We start from the raw sequence: 20,351 nt of genomic DNA, 5'->3' as shown, positions 1-20,351 counted from the left end.
CCAGGTCATAAAATCCCTTAAAATAATAATAATAATAACTACGAACAAATCACGCACGGTCATCCCAAGTTAGTTTCCTGTGTTATAGGTACCGGATACTTATAAACATACTTATATATGGTTAAATATATACATATATAGATAACAGACATCCAGACGAAGAGCAAACAAACCCGCTCATAACAAAATGTTTGCCGGATGTGAAATGAAAAAATTAACAGCTTGAATTAATGGCTTGAATATTATTAGCTCCTGCAAATTTTCCTTACAAACGTGTATTTTTAAATTGACTTGTAGCACTGATGTTTAGTGTTCTATTTTTAGAAGCGAAAAGACCCCTCGGCCGGTCACCAAGCGTTGGTCGGATCAAGTAAGCACGGTCATCGGAGTTTCTGTCACAACCGCCCTGACGGAAGTCAAAAACCGAAGGAAGTGGGAAGAGCCACAAAGGCCTTTCAAGGACACGACCTTCGGCAATGAAGTATGATCTGTCAGATCTATCAATGTCAATCTACTCTGACGTTAACGCTGACGAAAGGCAAAGGATTCCTCAGAATCAGGCCACATGTCGATGGAGTGGAGGACTTACCGGAACACGTGATGTTGTCCTTGTTGAGGCGGTAGTGCGCCGGGCACGCGCACCGGTAGTCGGTACGGACGTCCCCGGGGGTGGGCAGGCACAGGTGCGAGCAGCCCCCGTTGTCGACCCCGCATTGGTTGCTGCCCATGGACTTGGCGCGATGATACAGTTTCAAATCCGATATGTAGTCCAAGTCCTTGCGTATTGATTTTCGATTTGAGCCGTCCGTTTTTCTCGCTTGCTGTATTTGGCCTGTGTGAAATTTGATTTGGATATCAAACAACCATGCGTCATAGTATATGGTACGTCGGCGCAACGTTACTATTTAGTTATCTAAAAATCGTAAAAGTTAACTATTTTCTTAATGTTATATACGTAAATAACTGTTTAAAACCGTATTTAAGAAAATTCATGACTAAGCTACCTCCACATTCTGCTATAAATACATGTGACTATTGTCGCACAAAACATTTCTACTCGAGCAGCTGACTGAGGCGGAGCTCTCTGTTTTTATCGTTGTACACTTGAAATAGAATTCGTTGGAAAAGTGAGTCTTAATTACTGTCACTATGAAAGACAGTGATAATAAATAAATAAATAAATAAAATAAAATTCATCTAATTCAGACCCTCTTAAGTCCATATGTTGTAAGTAGAATAATACTTAGAACTATGTTAGTAAAATTAAAATTAAAATTAGCAATTAAAACATTTAAACATTTAATTCATAAATCTGCACTGCTTTGAGGCACCTGGTATATGGGTATGTATATGAACCCAGTGTCTCAAAACAGCACATTCGGGTTTATTACCTATAACCCGATAATGATGAAGAGAATGGCGTCAACAAAGTAAAAATTTTAAAGACATCATGGAACCAGCCTCTCCGTCATATATACGAGTATTACAGCAAATATGTTTTGTGCTTTTATGCCAAAATTAATTATATTTCAACTAAGTTTTCTGAATTGCATTCTTTATAGATATTATGCATTTTTTTAATGCATCATGAATCAAACGAGCTCACAGCACACCACATTCTGACTGGTCACTGGAGCCCGTGAATGCCATCACGGACTTTAAGGCATGAGTACAAAGTTCTAATTTCACTGTACAATTGCTATTCCACTGTTCAAATCAAAGCGTATGTCTTCGCAGCAGAAATAAACAAGCTTGTGGTCTACCTATAACGGGCTTATCACCAGTTCAATCTAGTCTAGTTTTCAATATAAAAGTACAACATAAATCAACTAAATAACTAAGCATTTGTGTTGAAACCGAATTGTAAACGACATGTGCCTTTAAATTGTTAATAAGTTTTAAATTCATAATTAAAGTATTAAATACAAAATCGAATTTATGTGCACTTGTGGCGGGTAGCCATCATACAACACAATATATTTGACAGATGCCTGAATCTCACTTACGACATTTTCAAGATCCGTTTTTACGGCTTCATCCGTTTCAAGCCGAACTATACTGGAGACCTTAGAACTTATATCTCAAGGTGAGTGGCGCATTTACGTTATAGATGTCTATGGGTTCCAGTAACCACTCAACAAACACCAGGTGGGCTGTGAGCTCGTCCAGCCATCTAAGTAATAAAAAAAAATCCCAACAACATTCGGACCGTCGGTCTACCTAGCAATAATCACCCGCTCCATGGAAGATCTTCCTTTTGTCGTTACACCTACACCCGGTCATCGTTCTCATCGAACCCGTCGCTTGCGACGAAGGGCTCGACGGCCCACTGAGTTTCTCGGCGGATTTTCTCAGTGGGTCGCGTTTCCGATCCGGTGATAGATTCTGCGAAGCGCGGCTCTTGCTATGTATGGTTCGTGTTAGCAACGTCAGGTTCGAGCCACGTGAGCTCACCTACTTGCCCGATTACACTGACATAGCTTTTCAAGGCTATCAGATTAGGTAAGTAAAAAAAAACTACACACTGACTAATAGATGGCGCTGAACTAAATGATCACCTCACCGGTATTCCAATCGCCCCAATACACCGAATCGTTGAACAGGGCCAGAGCATAGGGCATGGGTATGTTGTCGGCCAAGGTCTGGCGGCCCGTGCCGTTGAGGAACGCGAACTCGACCACGGGAGGGTCGAGGGCCGCCCAGTAGATGGCGCGCCTCTCGTAGTCTATGGCGAGGGCGTGGACGCGCCCGACCTGCTCCATGAACACCGACACCGAGGAGCCGTCCATTGCGGCGCGTTTGATACTCTTCGAACCCAACTCTGACCAGTACATGTAGCTGAAACAATTCATATAACTAGTGGTCCCCCAGTAGTTGCGGGAGTGGGTACAACCATCCCGCCTATTTCTGCCGAGAAGCAGTAATGCGTTTCGGTTTGAACGGTCAGGCAGCCGTTCTAACCATACTGAGATCTTAGAACTCATATCTAGAAGTAGGTGGCGGCATTTACGTTATAGATGTCTATGGGTTCCAGTAACCACTTAACACCAGGTGGGCTGTGGGCTCGTGCACTCATCTAAGCAATAATTTTTTTTGAAAAAAAGTTGAAATTTGACTATAATTAATTGGAATTATAAGCTTGAACGTTACTATGGTTATAATGTCAAAGATTATAATACCATCTATAATAACAGACTTCGCCATGGCTATACTATAGACAAATAATATTAAACACAAACAATATTAATCTATTCTCAATTTGACCAGACTTTAAACAATAACAAAAGTTTGAAAATAAACAAAGAGTATGTTTTTTTGCGTAATAAAAAATTCTCTATATTCTCTAAAGTGTGGGAAATTTCATAGTCCTCCGTCTGCGCAAAGGGGTACAAACTTTTTGCTTCGTGTTATTAATATATAAGATATTTTAGCACTCATTACCGCGAGGAGCGAAGTTGTGCGAATTGTTCCACTATGTTCATTTAACTTCAAGTTTAAATGTGGATGGCGGTGGTTTATTGACTGTTTAACACTTGTGGAAGTGGACGAGTTGGGAAAACGTAACTAAGCCGCTGGACATAGCTTCAAGGGGTCTTCCAAAAACTATAGTGTAAAGTTTTAAGTAAATAACAAGCATTTTACTGAGACTGTATTTCATTTAATTTCTCCTCAGTTGATTAAAGTCTCATATTCATTTCTCATATATAGCAGAATATAAAAAAAAATTAGACTCAGCTTAAAAGTCTCATTACCAGGCCATAAAATATTTAAAAAAAACTCAAAGCCATCCTATAAATAAATCGTTCGCCATAATGTTATACGATTTATAACGATCACGCATTTTAATGTTCTATAAGGTGTTTCAAATGAATGACCGTGTTTGGTATGCTATTGAGATTACGGCATTGACGGCGCGTTCACTTCGTAGTGTCTATGGTCTCCTATAACATAGTATGATAAGACTCCTGGTAAAAATCACAAACCGAAAAAAAAAGCTCCTAGATATCGTTCAATGGCTTCCGTTGAAAAGACCATTATAACTTTAGTAATTTCCCACCATTTAGTACATGTTTTACATCATTACATTTTTCGGTTTGAAGGCTTATCACTCAACATATATTAGATCGATAAATTTGGCTGAATGGCCTATGACCCTTTTGCCTATCCAAGTGGACGAACAAAACAAAGTTTTCACCATAATACATGATAATCTTACCCTTTCTTAGGGTCGAGCACTATGCTCTTTGGTTTCTTCAATCCCTGCCATATGATGGCCCTTCGACTGGAGCCGTCGAGCCTGGATACCTCTATGCGCTGCGTTGTCGTGTCGGTCCAGTAAATGTTCTGTCCCGACCAATCTATCGCTAAGCCTGAGAAATGAATTTTGAGTAATATATCAGTTTATTAACACACCAGCCTTCTTTTGATTTATTGCAGAAATGGGTGGACGAGCTCACAGCCCACCTGGTGTTTGTTAAGTGGTTACTGGAAGCCATAGACATCTATAACGTAAATGCCGCCACCCACCTTGAGATATAAGTTCAACGGCTGCCTCACCCTTCAAACCGAAACGCATTACTGCTTCACGGCAGAAATAGGCAGGGCGGTGGTGCCTACCCGTGCGGACTCACAAGAGGTCCTTCTATCTATCGCTAGCTCTTATCGCTAGATGCGAATGCACCGGACGTCTTATCCTTTAAGCCCCGACGACTTTCTGAAGAGTCGTCTCTTGTCAAAAGCCATTACAGAAACTGAAGAATTGTATAGAAAGAATTGTATAGAGATGATCCGTCATTCCTTCACACGCCCTACCACCTATCACTGATAATTCTTAATCAGTTTACAAACAGCATTCAGTTATGTTTCACCGACATAGAAAATGTCATTTTTTTACTTTTAGCGACTAGATATAAGTTGAATGAATAAAACACATACCTTCCACGAGTCCCAGCCACTCCACGATCTTCTCCACAGCGGAACCGTTAACGGAGCACCGGTTTATTGTTTTGGTCTTACTGTCCGACCAGTACAGCTTCGAACCTGACACGTACAGAGCTAGAGCGCTGTAACAAAACCAGTTCTACGGTTAGTTCACACTTCGTGGCTCCGGTCCGGTGTAACCACTTAACACCAGGTGGGCTGTGAGCTCGTCTACCCATCTAAGCAATAAAAAAATATAATCCAATGCGGCTGCAACCACAGGGACCGTTTGGTCATCTATATATTAATACGTGAAGCAAAAACTTTGTATCCCTTTTTACGAAAATTGCGCAGACGGAAATTGCGCAGGAGTATGAAATTTTCTACACTTATAGAAAATATAGAGAAGAAGTGCACAAAGCTTATATATTTTTTTAAATAATGCATAAAAGATACATTAAATCAATAAAGAAAACATTACACACACTACATACCATGTATTTGACGCACACACGCATGCATACTATTTATTGTCAAACTTTTGTTCTTGACGTCAGTTGTCAAATTGAGATTAAATATTGTTTGTCTTTGTTATGATTTTTTATAGTGTAGTCTTGGCGAAATTAGTGATTATAGAAGTATAAAATACAATCATAATAGTGTACAAACTTACAATTCCAATTAATTATAGTCGAATTTCGACTACTGCGGGACCTCTTGTTACTATAAATAGGAGTACTAGTTAATTTCGTTTTATTCCTCAGGTTAGAGCCCCGTTAACTCACCTACTCGTTCTGCGAATCTAGTATAACCTCTCTAGGTTACTAGAATGGATAGAATTTTTTGTTTTTCTGAGTTTGCAATTTTACACTCAAGAGAAAATGTCCAACTTTTCTCCCTTGGTGCACAATGTACTATTGTTTTATGTACTGACCTGACTTCCTTCAAATCTTTAATAGGTATCACAGCGTCATTGTACTCGTTCTTGATGCTCAGGCGACCGATGATGTTCTTCCGGCTGTAAACTAAGAACGCTTCTGGCTCGACGCACGTTTTTTTGTCGGCAGTTAGTTCTAGACCTGGAAATATTTCGTTTCTGATTATAGTTACAAAATGTCGTCGATTCATTGACGAAGTTCAGTTAGTATTTCATAAACTTTCACACTTATACCGCGTTTAACGACTTTATGTGCTTTTATAGACCTCCCGACTTTCTTCCCGAGTCGACAGTAATATTTATTTATATTGATGGACAGTATTGATAATATTTTATTTATATATATTTTTATATGTATATATTTATATGTACGAGTATTTTTATCTATACATATTATGTATGTTATATATACACATATGTTTAAGTAATATCACTACAACACTACACCTACCAAGGTTCATCTCTGCACCTCCCTAAGGTCAGAGAATACCTATGGCAATAAGTCCGCCTTTATACCGTCTAGTATATAAAGTCATAAATAAATAAAATAAAAGACAGTTCCGACAATTATTACAAAATACACGTGTCTACCAATGGCGTTGTGGATGTCTGTCAGTTTTATTTTTAAGTGTCATACCTAAAGGACATCCGCATATGTAGTCATCGGGCCTGTTGAAGCAAAGGTGTGAGCATCCTCCGTTGTCATCGGCGCAAGGATTCCAGCCAAGTGGCGCCCCCAAACGGAACGCCTTGACACCCATCATGTTGGCCATTTGTTCTACCACTGGCTGTCTGTCTAAACCTAGGAAAAAAAACTGAATTAAGTTTTTGAAAAAAATAAGAATAAATTATTTTGTATTGCCTATAAGTATTGACTTCACAAGTCAAAATAAGTGTGTGAAAATTAGAAACAAGCATTTATAATACATGTATACCATATGCATAAACTTTGCAAAACTTTAGTAATAGATATTTTCCAAATTTTATTTAGGCTTTGTCTTTCTCTTCCTTTGTCTCTCTTTAAAAATATAATTAAGTGTGTGTTTGTGTAAAACCTAAGGAAACGACTAAAGCTATGGACATAGTTTGTGAACGCTTTATGTATTCATGTGGAAATACACATGTCACCTAAATCAAATACAGAAGATATTAGGCCTTTTTTGGCAATTAAAAACCATTTAAATTTTTTTTTTTAATATTTTGTTTTTAATGAATATTCACACTCGATAATAAAATTAGTTTAAGATAATTTCAAAATTACCTGTATTTTTATTGATCCTGTCGAGCGTGCGTTTCTGCATGTCGGTCCAGTACAAGTAGTCGTCGAGTAGCGTGAGTCCAAATATATGTATGATGTCGTTGCTGTGTAACTCCTTCCTCTCCGTCCCGTCCATGTTGCAAACCTGAAGATCGTTTTGGATGTAGTACAGTGTTGTCCAAAAATTTCGGATCTGGTTCTATTTTTTTTTTGTTGTTTCCATAACATGCAATTTTCGGATGCTTCGGATTTTTTTTTTATATATATGTACTTGACAAATGTTCATGATTGACTTCCACGATGAAGGAATAACATCGTGTAGTAAAAATCAAACCCGCAGAATTATAATTTGCGTAATTACTGGTGGTATAACCTCTTGTGAGTTCGCACGGATAGGTACCATCACCTCGCCTATTTGTGCCGTAAAGCAGTAATGCGTTTCGGTTTGAAGGGTGGGGCAGCCGTTGTAACTATACTGAGACCTTAGAACTTATATCTCAAAGTGGGTGGCGCATTTACGTTGTAGATGTCTATGGGCTCCAGTAACCACTTAACACCCGCACGAGCCGTTCTACTTATCTTCGAGAATAGAATAATTGAGATTTCAACCTGTCATTTCCGATTGACCGTTTAACTTTCATATTGTGGTGTCTGCTGATTACCAACTTATGCTTATTGAAATAAACAAAACAATTTTCACACAAACCTCGATCTTGTGCGTCCTAGCGTCGCCCCAATAGAGTTTATTATTGACTGTGTCTAGAGCGATGCTGTTAGGCCAGGTCAACTTCTCGGAGATGAGCAAGACTCTGCCGCTGCCGTCCAAATTAGCTCGTTCTATCTTCGGTTTCTTTTCGTTCCAATCTGACCAGAACATCCAGCCGGCCGTCAGGTGCAACGCGATCGCACGCGGATCGTACAGTTCCGTGTGGATTATGACCTTGAAAGTATTATCACTACATAGTATAAAACAAAGTCGCTTTCTCTGTCCCTATGTATGCTTAAATCTTTAAAGCTATGCAACGGATTTTGATGCGGTTTTTTTTTTAATAGATAGAGTGATTGAAGAGGAAGTTTTATCTATATATTAATACGTGAAGCAAAAATTTTGTATCTCTTTTTACGCAAATTGCGCGGACGGAGGAGTATGAAATTTTCCATACTTATAGAGAATATAGAGAAAGTGCACAATGCTAATTTTTTTTTAAATAATGCATAAAATATACATTTAATCAATAAAGAAAACATTCCACACACTACCATTACTATTTGACGCACACACGCATGCATACTATTTATTTATTGTCAAACTTTTGTTCTTGTCGTCTGTGGTCAAATTAAGAATAGATTAAATATTGTTTGTCTTTATTAATATTTTTTTTTATAGTGTAGTCTTGGCGAAATTTGTCATTATAGTAGTATAAAATACAATCATAATAGTGTACAAACTTACGATTCCAATTAATTATAGTCGAATTTCGACTACTGCGGGACCTCTAGTATGTATAATAACATCCATTAAATAGTGGACAAATCAATAATAAATTACAGTTTCCGAAGCGAAGCGAGGGCGGGTCGCTAGTAAATAATAATGAATGAATGAAAATTCTTTATTGCACAAAATATTGTACAAAGGCAAACTTAACGCCATGCAGGCATTCTCTTTCAGTTAACTTTCGTTGATGAAGTGAAAGATTCAAGAACTGCGTAGCTGCGTAGCTGCTGTGATGAAGTTAATACATGGCGATAATTTAAAGAATTACAGTAGACATTAGTAAAATGAACACTAGATTATAAATTACATTGCCAAAACAAATACATAAATACATAACTAGTCAGGTCATAAGTATTGTCACACAGTAAAAACTTTTCTTTTAGAATGCTGGCCACAAAAAAGTTTATTGAATTCGAATTTCGAATTGTTCATGAAAATAAAAATGTATACTTTTAGAAATTTACTCATTTTTAAATATGGAGTGGACGCTTAAAGAAGACCGTGTTGCAGTTATTGCGTTGCATCGTTGCGGTTACGCGCCAATTCAAATTTTTAACATACTGAAAAATTTTAATATAACCAAAAGATTCGTTTATCGTACCATCAAACGATACAATGAAGACTCTAGTGTAGATGACAGGTCAAGAAGTGGTCGCCCTCGGTCTGCTAGGACTCCAGCAGTGATAAAAGCTGTGAAGGCGCGAATTCTAAGAAATCCCAAACGTAAGCAGAAACTGTTGGCCCTTCAGATGGGGTTAAGCAGAACCACGGTGAAAAGGGTGTTAAAGAAGTGAAGACTTAGGGCTTCGGGCATATCGAAGAAAAACAGGAAATCGTTTGAATGCTCGTCTAATGGACCTGAGACTGAAGAGATGCCGCGCTTTGTTGAAGCGGTACGCGGGAAAAAAATATCGGGAAATTCTTTTTTCGGATGAAAAATTTTTTACCGTAGCTACAACAAACAAAATGATAAGGTGTACGCACACAGTAGTGAAGAAGCGAGCAACCGTATTCCGCGTGTCCAACGAGGTCATTTTCCATCCTCGCTCATGGTATGGTTGGGAGTTTCTTATTGGGGCTTAACAGAGGTACATTTTTGTGAGAAAGGTGTAAAAACGAATGCAGTTGTGTATCAAAATACAGTCCTGACGAACCTTGTGGAACCTGTTTCTCATACCATGTTCAATAACAGGCATTGGGTATTCCAACAAGATTCGGCGCCAGTTCATAGAGCGAAGAGCACACAAGACTGGCTGGCGGCGCGTGAAATCGACTTCATCCGGCACGAAGACTGGCCCTCCTCCAGTCCAGATTTGAATCCGTTAGATTACAAGATATGGCAACACCTGGAGGAAAAGGCGTGCTCAAAGCCTCATCCCAATTTGGAGTCATTCAAGACATCCTTGATTAAGGCAGCCGTCGATATTGACATGGACCTCGTTCGTGCTGCGATAGACGACTGGCCGCGCAGATTGAAGGCCTGTATTCACAATCACGGAGGTCATTTTGAATAAACTTTAGTGTCATAAGAATCTATGTTTTGTTAAGTTCATTTTGGTATATGAATGGTTACATAATGAATAAACTTGTTTCAATTATTTTACATTAAACATGTGACAGAATTTATGACCTGACTAGATACATACAAAAACATACAAAGATACATAGAGATACATAAACCACAACATACTACAAAACAATCAAGCTATCTGTGTATTGAAAAAGAGATCATGTACTTTCGCTTTCAAAATATCAACTGAGCGTGCTTCACGAAAAGACGATTAATAGTAAATTATTATATAATAGTAAATTATTATATAATAGTAAATTATTATAATAGAAAGTGTCTTGACGCGTGCACGTATAACGTATTCAATAAGTAAATAACACATATAAATCGGTAACCATTTAAAATTATTTTGTTATGAATTTAGCATTGATTTTTGTATTTTTTTGTTTTTTATACGGCACTTATTTTTTAATACTCCTTGGGCAATTTCTGCAAACATCATATGAAAATAAGCTCACCACTAAAAGGGTTGAAAACAGACGTTGACTTAATTTAATTTCGTTTTCTTAACTCCAGTATGATAGTCAATAGCTTTTATTTTTATTGCCTAGGTGGGTGGACGAGCTCACAGCCCACCTGGTATTAAGTGGTTATTGAGAACCCATAGACATCTACAATTTAAATGCGCCGCTCACCTTGAGATATCAGTTCTAAGGTCTCAGTATAGTTACAACGGCTGCCCCACCCTTCAAACCGAAACGCATTACTGCTTCACGGCAGAAATAGACAGGGTGGTGGTACCTACCGGTAAATAGCTGTCTTACTGCCCCTCTTGCCCTCTTACGGCCCTCTTACGTCCCCAGTTTAATATCTCACCTTTTCGTAGCTGCCGTCGAGTCTGGCCACATTGATCGTGTCCATGACCGGGTCGGTCCAGTAAATCTTCCTGGACAAAGGATCGATGGCTATACTGTCCGGCACCCCGCTGCTGCGCACCACGACGGACTGGTCGCTCCCGTCGAGGCGAGCTTTCGATATCGTTTTCGCCTGAAATTAAGACAGTTGGATTTGTTTATTGGTTACGGTTATCTGTACTGTGGCCGATAGGAAAATGTGCACAGAAAATGTGATTGTCCTACAGATCAGGTGCCACCACCCCGCCTATTTTTGCCGTGAAGCAGTAATGCGTTTCGATTTGAAGGGCGGGGCAGTAGTTGTAACTATACTGAAAACTTAAAACTCATATCTCAAGGTGGGTGGCGGCATTTACGTTGTAGATCTTGGATTGCCAATAACTGTACTAAAAATTGCTTTTTTTTTAATATATCGCACCTTTAGAATTGAAGTGGTTTAACTAAAACTTTTAACAAAATTAGTTTTGTGCTTCGAAGGAGTTGTAAACATGTATTGTATTAGTTTATAAAATTCTCTTCTCTTTTAGTCCAGCAAGAGGACAAACTTATTTTTTCCCTACCTTTCAAATTACAGTATTAAAATAAATAAAAACAAAAAAATTACATTTCCTCAATTGCGTTTTTAGCGTTTACCATAAAACAAGAACTTTGGATTAAATCACTTCAATTCTAAAGTTACGACTTATTAAAAAAAAAAGGATTTTTTTGTACAGTTGTTGGCAATCCAAGGCAATATGTCATGGTACAATCCACGTGCGATAGGTGGCCCGCGAATAGTTTCGGTTTTTCTTCACAATTCTAAAGGTTTTAATATATAGATATTATCTAAAAAAAATCCAATATCTAAAACAAATTCTTCATATTTATACGAATGTAACATAGTTAGTGCATACCAAACCATCAGCCCAGTAAATATATTCCGTTTTAGGGTCGAAGTCAACAGTCAGGGTCCGTTTCAAATCCTTCAAGGGCAACGTATATGGAGTGAAATCTGGCGAGTCCAGCGATATCTTGGATATCGTGGAGCGCTGGGCGACCACCAGCAGCATCTGGGGGCTGTCGTAACAAGTCGTGCTGCTATTTTCCCTCAGCTTCACGCCCGTTGGGCACGCGCAATTGTAACCTGAAATAATACTACTTTATTAAAATGTACTATTGTGACTATTACCATTATAGTGGAGATAAGAGCGACATATGCAACTTTAGTTCTTTAAAGTCTAATCTTCTATGAAATGTTAGGAACTAACAAACAACAAGCATAAGTCAAAATCTTTATGAGAAATCTTTTTTCCGGAAAATTAAAGCATGTTTGTTCAAAACACGTGAAGCAGTGAGTCCTTCAGTAGCTCATAATGTTTATCATAAGACTCGTATGATAAGCATCATAAAATCACCGAGGATTTTTTTATTTTTTTTATTGCCTATGTATGTGGACGTGCTCACAGCCCACCTGTTGTTAAGTGGTTACTGGAACCCATAGACATCTATAACGTTAATGCGCCACACACCTTGAGATATAAGTTCTAAGGTCTCAGTATAGTTACTTGTGAATTTCATCTGCCAGACCTGACATAATTCTCGTTTCTTAGAAAATCGAACTTATACTACTACATAGTTAGGCTTACTGTCACTTAGGAAACAAACACACCTAAATACCACGCATTAAAAAAAAAACCATGAACTTACGAACGAGCTAACCAAAAAACTAACCATGCATCTAGTGTGGTTAGTTTATATGGTGTCAAAGCGGGATCGAGAGGTATACTAGCGAAATCTCTCTATAACCTACTAAAAGACTTAGGCTTGTCGAGAAGATCCATAAACTCCTTACATGAGCATACGTCCAAAGCTAAGAGGTTCACATCAAAATTGTCTGGACAGGGTGAGCAATACAGAGAACAAAGGTGAGCATAATGAGCATTGATTGTTGTTTAGTTAGGCCCCTTAGTTTATTAAGTCATCTTACCTGGGGGATCGGGTGATAAAAGGCACAAGTGTGAACAACCAGCATTATTCTTTTTACACGGATAATCTTCAGCCGATATAATTTGTCTACTTTCATCATACACTTTGATGTCTGCAGGAACGGGATGCGATTTTATCAACTCCTTTATTTTAGGACCGTTAGCTGCTATATCCCAAGTATAAATAGACCTAAAAACAGCAATAAATAAGTAGCAGTAATACACTCAATTATATAGTATTACCGTAATAAATAATGTTTCAATAGAATTTTTGTGGATAACTAATCCTGCTTGTAATTTAAGGGGGATCCCTCAGGAAAATCGACAGTGAAACGAAGTTAAGGTGTGTGCACACAGCGGAAGCTCGCTGAAAACTTGTGGCAGTTAAACAAGTAAAATTGATGGGCTGTGCAATGGCAGGAGAGTTTTCATATATCCCTTGTTTTATGCCAGTTCAAACACTTGTAATTATGACCCAATGCTACAAATAGAGATGTTTCTTATTGTTGTTGATTGTTTAGTTTTTTTACATAAAAAAAAGCATCCCTAATTTTCAAGATAGCTAAAGAAAGGATAACAGTAACAAAAAAAGATACACTAACAACAAACTTACCAATTTTGCCAATCGGTCCAATACAATTTATCGTTAGAAAAAGTCAAAGCAAAAGGATAAACCAATCCACCCTTGACAACCCTTTTACGTTTTTCGCCATTAAAATCTATGACGTCTACAAATTGGAGTTTGGCATCGACCCAATATATTAGGCTATTGTTGTAATCCACTGTTATTCCATTGGGCCAGAATATGTTGTCTCTGACTATAACTTTGCGCGTGGCTGGATCACCATTCATACCCGCCCTTTCTATTTTTGGTATTTCACCCCAATCAGTCCAGAACATTAATCTGAAACATTTATTCACATATTATATTCGATTTGTGAAGTTTAGCATTCGTTTTGTTTATTGATAGTCTTTGAATTTATTGGCTTTGCTGGGGAGGTTTCTAACAAACTACCATCAAGACACAATGGACAAGCCCCATGTCGGCTCAATGCTTATCAATGTGTGTGTATTTCATGCATTTGGTAAAACTATAGTATAAATAGCTGACCCGGCAGACTTCGTAGTGTCTCAATCAATAAATAAAAGACCTAAAATTTTATATAAAATAAACTTTAAGCAAACAAAAGGAATCCGTCTAATTCCGAGCTTTCATATTTATCTACCTTTTAAACTTTCTCTGGACTTCCACAACTAATTCAAGACCAAAATTAGCCAAATCAGTCTAGCCGTTCTCGAGTTTTAGCGAGACTAAAGAACAGCGATTCATTTTTATATATATAGAAGAAGAAGATAGATAGATATATAGATTACTATGCTAACTACAATCACCATACTATGTTGATACAAAAGATAAGATTAACTATAGATATATGAACAGTAAAGGGCTCCGGTAACTTAACTGTGGGCTAGCCATTAACTAGTTGATCAAATAAGATGAACCATATTTACCTATGAAATCACAGGAAAACTCTGATAAACAATATATTTTATCTTAGTATGAGATAATTCCTGAGCTCCGAATGACACAGTAATTTATAATAGCAATAATATAAGTTACAATAAGGTCCAATTTTATCAGAAGTTTATTCTTTATAATTGCAGTTATCAATTGCAATGGTAAACATTAACACACATTAGGATTTTCCCAAATTATGAAATGTTGTGACTGTACTAATGACAATAACCTTATTTATGTTTATACCTATATCTTTGTATACATATTTGATTAAGCTCTCTTCTTGAAACTAATATTATATTCAGAGGTGAAAGATATTTAAAAATTATATATTTCCTATATATTGTTCTTTTTACTATTCCTGAAGTTGGTACTTTTATAGTTACCATTTACATATGTATTTACTATGTATACTAATACTAAAAAATGTAATTGAACTCATGTCTTTTATGCAGAATATCAAAATGAAATGTAGCAATATCTCACCCATCCTCTGGAACAACAGCGATAGCTCGAGCCAAATCAACCTCAGACCAAAATAGAACCTTCCTATATTTTTGTACTATACTAATAACTTCGATTTTGTTTGTTTCTCCATCTGTCCAGTACAACTTGTCTGTGTACCAATCTATAGCTATACCAGTTGGAGTCACTAGGCCTTCTGATACTATTTTAAACTAAAAAAAAGAAGTAAAGTTTTTCCATTACTGTCAATATTGTGTACTCATTATGAACAAAATATTTTATTACTTAAATAATAATTTTCAAGTTTTTATTGCCCTTTTAGGCAAACAAGCGTATGGTCCACCTGATGGTGAGTGGTTACCGTCACTCACGGACTTCAGCAATGCCAGGGGCAGAGCCAAGCCACTGCCTGTATTTTTGTTGAGGATGCATTCTGATTCACAGGAATACATATACTATTATTATACATAAATTGTTTGAAATGAAGGATACTCCCACAACAATCACAGAAATAGTCAATAACTTGTCTATGTAGAAAAAACCATTCTCTTTGTTTTTTGTCACGTTTTTTATTTATTTTTTATTAGTTATTGATTTAGGTCTTCCTTTTTTTCAATGAACAAAAGAGAACATACAATGCCATTAAAAATGTATTTAAATGTCAGTAATAATGGTGGAATTTAAATAGTTTGACAAACATTCGGTGAATTGAACAGTTTAGTAAATATTTGCTATCTACATATCATCTGCCCTGCATTACTATTTTCTATTATAGAAAATCTATACAAATTGAAGTGACCTCACCTTTTCACCTGTATAAGTTTCATTATAATTCATACACTGTATAAGTTCGGGCTTCTGATCAGACCAGCATATTAAATTCTTTCTATAATGGAAGTCAACCGCTGTGCCTTGCTCCAAGTCCTTAGCGATTGTAGTGATTCTAGTTAATCTCGATGTATTTACCATACGTATATCTAAAGCAGTCGAATAAAGGAGTATAGGATTGCTAGGTGTGGTATGGTGACCTGAAAAATATTAATGCACATTTTTGTCTGTGACCATTGTATTTGGGTATTTATTTGTTATATCTTATTTTGTTGTGCAATAAAGCTGACTTTTTGAAACTCCGTGAACTTAAAATTATGTATGCAGAGTAAAATTATTTTGACCGATTAATTTTTTAGGATTAATGTTTTTTTTAATAAGTAAAACATTTGATATTTGTGCCAATACTAACCTTTCAACTGTAAAAACATCAACAAACAAAACACATGAACGACTTTCTGAATGATTTTGTCCGCGTAAAGTATTCTCCGACGCTTTGTCATATTGAAAACAAATGAAAATCAACGAATAAATAACGATAATTTATTGTTTATTTTTTTAAACACAACTAATGTCACAATCACAAATATTAACGTTGTACTAAGGCACTATGGTGAATGTATTAACTTCATTTTGTAAAAGTTTCGTCGTCCTGAAATAGACGAAATTCTTTTATTCACATGTTTCTAAGAATTCTGGAGTTCTTCAACTATTTTACGAAAATAAATGCCGTGCCGATAGGTAGGTAGGTATTATGAGTTCGTTTCGTTCCACAGAGAACTCAAATTACACAGACTATACACAAATTTTGGCAATCAAATTTTAGGCTGCTGCATATTGCATGCTATAACCAAGATTCAATGGCCTAAAGTTTGTAAAATAGCAAAAAATTGCAGATGCTTGTTAGAATAATAGTTTTCTTTTCCGGCAATCAATAAATGAGAATAGGTACCCCTATTCCCACTTAGCTTCGGTACCTCTTTTTAGGTTTCAACTTCTTAGATGTACCGCTGCAAACTTCTAATATAGTATAGGTGGTAGAAGGTGGCAGCCGATATTTCGAACAGTGGTGGATCGTGACCTCGTCTACCTATCTTAGCAATAAAGAAAATATCATGACATTTCCAATTGCACCTAGCTCTTCCAGGCCTTCGGAACTGGCAATAAGATTAAATACACTTTAACCTCGCTTTAGTTTACTATAGGTACTATAATATTAGGGGTTAAAGTATTAAATTGCCGATTTATACCTACTGAACAATTTAAATTCGTTTTTTATTTTTATTTATCATAATATTTATTTAATCAATATATCTGTCATTATTAAGTATACATTGCTGCCATCTAATAGGAAGGTCATTCATGTTTTTGCGACAGAACTCTGGTGATCTAGATTCTACAAGCTGTGTGAAAGCATTTGGTACTGCCTCCTGGGAAGAAAACTTTTTTTATTATTATACCGTAGAAAATTGTTCAAATCACGAAAAAAATTGTAGTCTGTTGGAGCAAGGTCGGCAATTGTTCGGAGTTCAGCACATTATACATCTGCCGTTATTGCTTGACCAGGTCGGAGAAAGCTATAGTGAATCAGAGCAGAGACCACCAAACAGTTGCCATTACCTTTTTATTGGTAAGCTTTGCTTTATGAAACTGTTGCGGCGTTTGACATGGGGTCAGCCATTGCATTTTTCGCTTATGAAAAAATCCACTTTTCATCACATGTCACAATTCGATCTAATATTCCTTCATTTCTGTATCGATTCAACAAGGCAACACAAGTTTCAACACGCGTTTCTTTCTGCAGATCAGTCAAATCATGAGGCGCCCATTTTTCGTATTTATTTTATTTTATTGATTCAACGCAAATGAGTCAATATTCTAAGGTAACGTTAAGCCATGCCGCTAATTCCTGGGTAGCTTGGCACGGATCGGCTTCCATCATCTCTTTCAATTCATTGATAATCACACGTGTGGACGGTCTTCCACGTGATTCGTTCTTCAAATCAAAATTTCCATCACGAAAGCGTTTAAACCAAAATCGCACGGTGCGTTCATTAGTAGTCCCCTCTCCAAAGGCAACATTGATATTGCGAGATGTTTCTGCAGCGTTAGTTCCGCGTCGGAACTCGTATCTAAAAATCACTCGAAGTTTCGAAGTATCCATCTTTCTTGTATAAGCTGAATAAAAAAAAACAACTGAAAGTCGATAATTGAATGTTGCACATTTTTTAAAAGAAGAACCTTATAGGTACCATCTGAAAAAAGTTTCACTCAAAAATCTCAAACCATGAAGGTTCTATGTCAATTCGAAGTACCTATTATGATAAAACGGCAATTTAACCCCTATTATTAATAAATACATAGGTATCTGAATAAAAAGAATGAGTGCCATTGGTAAATGTAGTCAGACAATTTAATTATTATAATCCTTAATATCAGAGGTTTGACTTCACATAAGTATGTTATGTACGTTATTTTAGAACATATAACAGTTTTTTGAGAAAATAATTCGTAAATAAATGATGCATCATAAAAGAATGAAGATTTTTAATTTATGTGCTCTAAAATTACTTAATATAAAGCTCTAACTAGAAAACAGTACAAAATTCAACTGCACAAATTGGCTGGCAACACTGTGTTATTAGTACCGTGAAACTCCGTTTGTTTCGATTTGGCTGGATGCAAAATAGACTACATTACTTACAATAATAACTAAATAATCACCGCAAAACAACGTGGTCGCCATTCGAACCTGATGTGTGATTTTGAGCCAATGCTGGCCTTGCTTGACGCTGGATCGAATGTTGGTCTGGGGACAACAACAAAAGCCAGACATTTCACTGAGCTAGTACTTTTGATCGGTACACTGACAGTCCAAATTTTTTTCGTTACTTGTTTATATGTAAAGTTATCTTGAAAATTTCGTTCGCGCGATTTAGCTTTATGACGTATTTCTTATATTCTTTAACCTTTTTTTATTGCTTAGATGGGTGGATGAGCTCACAGTCCACCTGGTGTTAAGTGGTTACTGGAGCCCATAGACATCTACAACGTAAATGCGCTACCCACCTTATAATTTAACGGCCGTCTTGTGTAGTGGTAAGTGACATGGTCACTACACAAGGGGGTTGCGGGTTCGAATCCCGCCAAGGGAAGATATTTGTATGATAAATATAAATGTCTTTTCCAGGGTTATGAATGTATATTAAATATATGTATGTGTATAATAAAAATCTTACATTTATTTCCGTTATCTGGTACCTGTAACAAAGTTCTTTACGAACTTATCACGGGACCAGTTAACGTGGCGTGATTGTTAGTAAAATATTTATTTATTAAAAAATATATATATTCTAAGGTCTCAAGAAACGTATTACTGCTTCACAGCAGAAATAGGCGGGGTGTTGGTGCGGACTCACAAGAGGTTCTACCACCAGTAAAAAACATACCGTGACAAATTTCTTAACTTTGATAATATGGACAAATACGTATTATAACTTAATATTGCAGATGTCAAAATAATATTCAAACTAGGTACATAGAATTACAATCAAATCGATATATTTTAATGGCTATAATATTATTTCGGCCAAGGATCCTCTCTAACAGCTTCCTTATTCCCTGGAAAATGTAGGCATTATTACAAGATATGTGGTAGTTATATACGTACCTACATATGTTATCATATAGTTAGCTTTCACTAAGTTTAGGTTATCTTAAGAATTCTGGGAAGCCAGTGCTCTCATCGTACCTTAACGAGTTTGTTTGGAACTTAAAGTAGAACTTATCGAGTTAAGTGCACAACAAAGTAGTTATAAGCTTGGAGCCTTTTTTCAACTTTTCCATGCAGTGAATACGCTCCGTAGATAACTTCACAATAATATTTTGATTTAAAGTATTCTGATATTTTCACAAGCACCATGATTAATAATAGGGTAGCCTACAAGGGTTCTTGAATCTGATTTTAGAAAAATAAACTTTTTTTAATCAAATAGAGTTTAACTCGTAATATTATTTTGATTAGATACTTACATTAAATAGCATAATATTACGTTGAGTATAAAAAAAATACCTTTACGAAATAATCGAGTTACCAAAACTAGAAAAATCGTTCGTGACCAAAAAAAATTACATTTAATACTAAAAAACTTAATGGAATCTTAGAGTTAGAATTCGGAAGCATTTCTGTAACAAAGCTGACATTATTGTTTCCTTAATCTTAATTATCTTGATGGTCTTAAATTATTTGTGACATAAAGTATGCATCCTTAAATTTATTATATTTAATTTAAATAAACATGAATTGTTATGAATAGAAAAAGCTGATTTTCCCAATATTGAATTGTAGCTCTTAATTCCGGGCGTAGGTACTTTATTGTAACTTTAAATAGATAAAATCACAATAAATCGTAAGTTAGGTCCTCTAAATCTTAATTATTCAACAAATCGTTGCGTGACAAAGCTACAATTCATAAAATGCAGGAAAAAAGTAAATAAGGAGAATTATCAAAAACTGATGAACTCGTTCTTATCACTAATTT

The 20,351-nt window shown here is 36.4% G+C and overlaps 1 protein-coding gene across 1 annotated transcript in view; it reads right to left on the bottom strand.

The window, feature by feature from the left end:
* The window catches only part of LOC101738889 (low-density lipoprotein receptor-related protein 6), a 30,277-nt gene extending 13,684 nt beyond the window's left edge, over nucleotides 1-16,593 (bottom strand). Inside the window, exons 1-15 of the mRNA XM_038014932.2 lie at nucleotides 16,223-16,593; nucleotides 15,787-16,010; nucleotides 15,004-15,194; nucleotides 13,612-13,902; nucleotides 13,001-13,188; nucleotides 11,928-12,157; nucleotides 10,997-11,167; nucleotides 7,822-8,055; nucleotides 7,119-7,260; nucleotides 6,495-6,659; nucleotides 5,855-5,999; nucleotides 4,936-5,063; nucleotides 4,217-4,370; nucleotides 2,564-2,838; nucleotides 590-832 (exon numbers count right to left, since the gene is read on the bottom strand). Of these exons, the coding sequence (XP_037870860.1) occupies nucleotides 590-832; nucleotides 2,564-2,838; nucleotides 4,217-4,370; nucleotides 4,936-5,063; nucleotides 5,855-5,999; nucleotides 6,495-6,659; nucleotides 7,119-7,260; nucleotides 7,822-8,055; nucleotides 10,997-11,167; nucleotides 11,928-12,157; nucleotides 13,001-13,188; nucleotides 13,612-13,902; nucleotides 15,004-15,194; nucleotides 15,787-16,010; nucleotides 16,223-16,313 (2,872 nt within the window). The 5' untranslated portion in view covers nucleotides 16,314-16,593. The remainder of the gene's footprint in view (nucleotides 1-589; nucleotides 833-2,563; nucleotides 2,839-4,216; nucleotides 4,371-4,935; nucleotides 5,064-5,854; nucleotides 6,000-6,494; nucleotides 6,660-7,118; nucleotides 7,261-7,821; nucleotides 8,056-10,996; nucleotides 11,168-11,927; nucleotides 12,158-13,000; nucleotides 13,189-13,611; nucleotides 13,903-15,003; nucleotides 15,195-15,786; nucleotides 16,011-16,222) is intronic.
* Nucleotides 16,594-20,351: the final 3,758 nt, after the last annotated feature.

The sequence above is a fragment of the Bombyx mori genome, chromosome 13 (assembly GCF_030269925.1).
Source record: "Bombyx mori chromosome 13, ASM3026992v2".
Lineage (NCBI taxonomy): Eukaryota > Metazoa > Arthropoda > Insecta > Lepidoptera > Bombycidae > Bombyx > Bombyx mori.
This window is presented reverse-complemented; position numbering and strand designations above follow the sequence as displayed.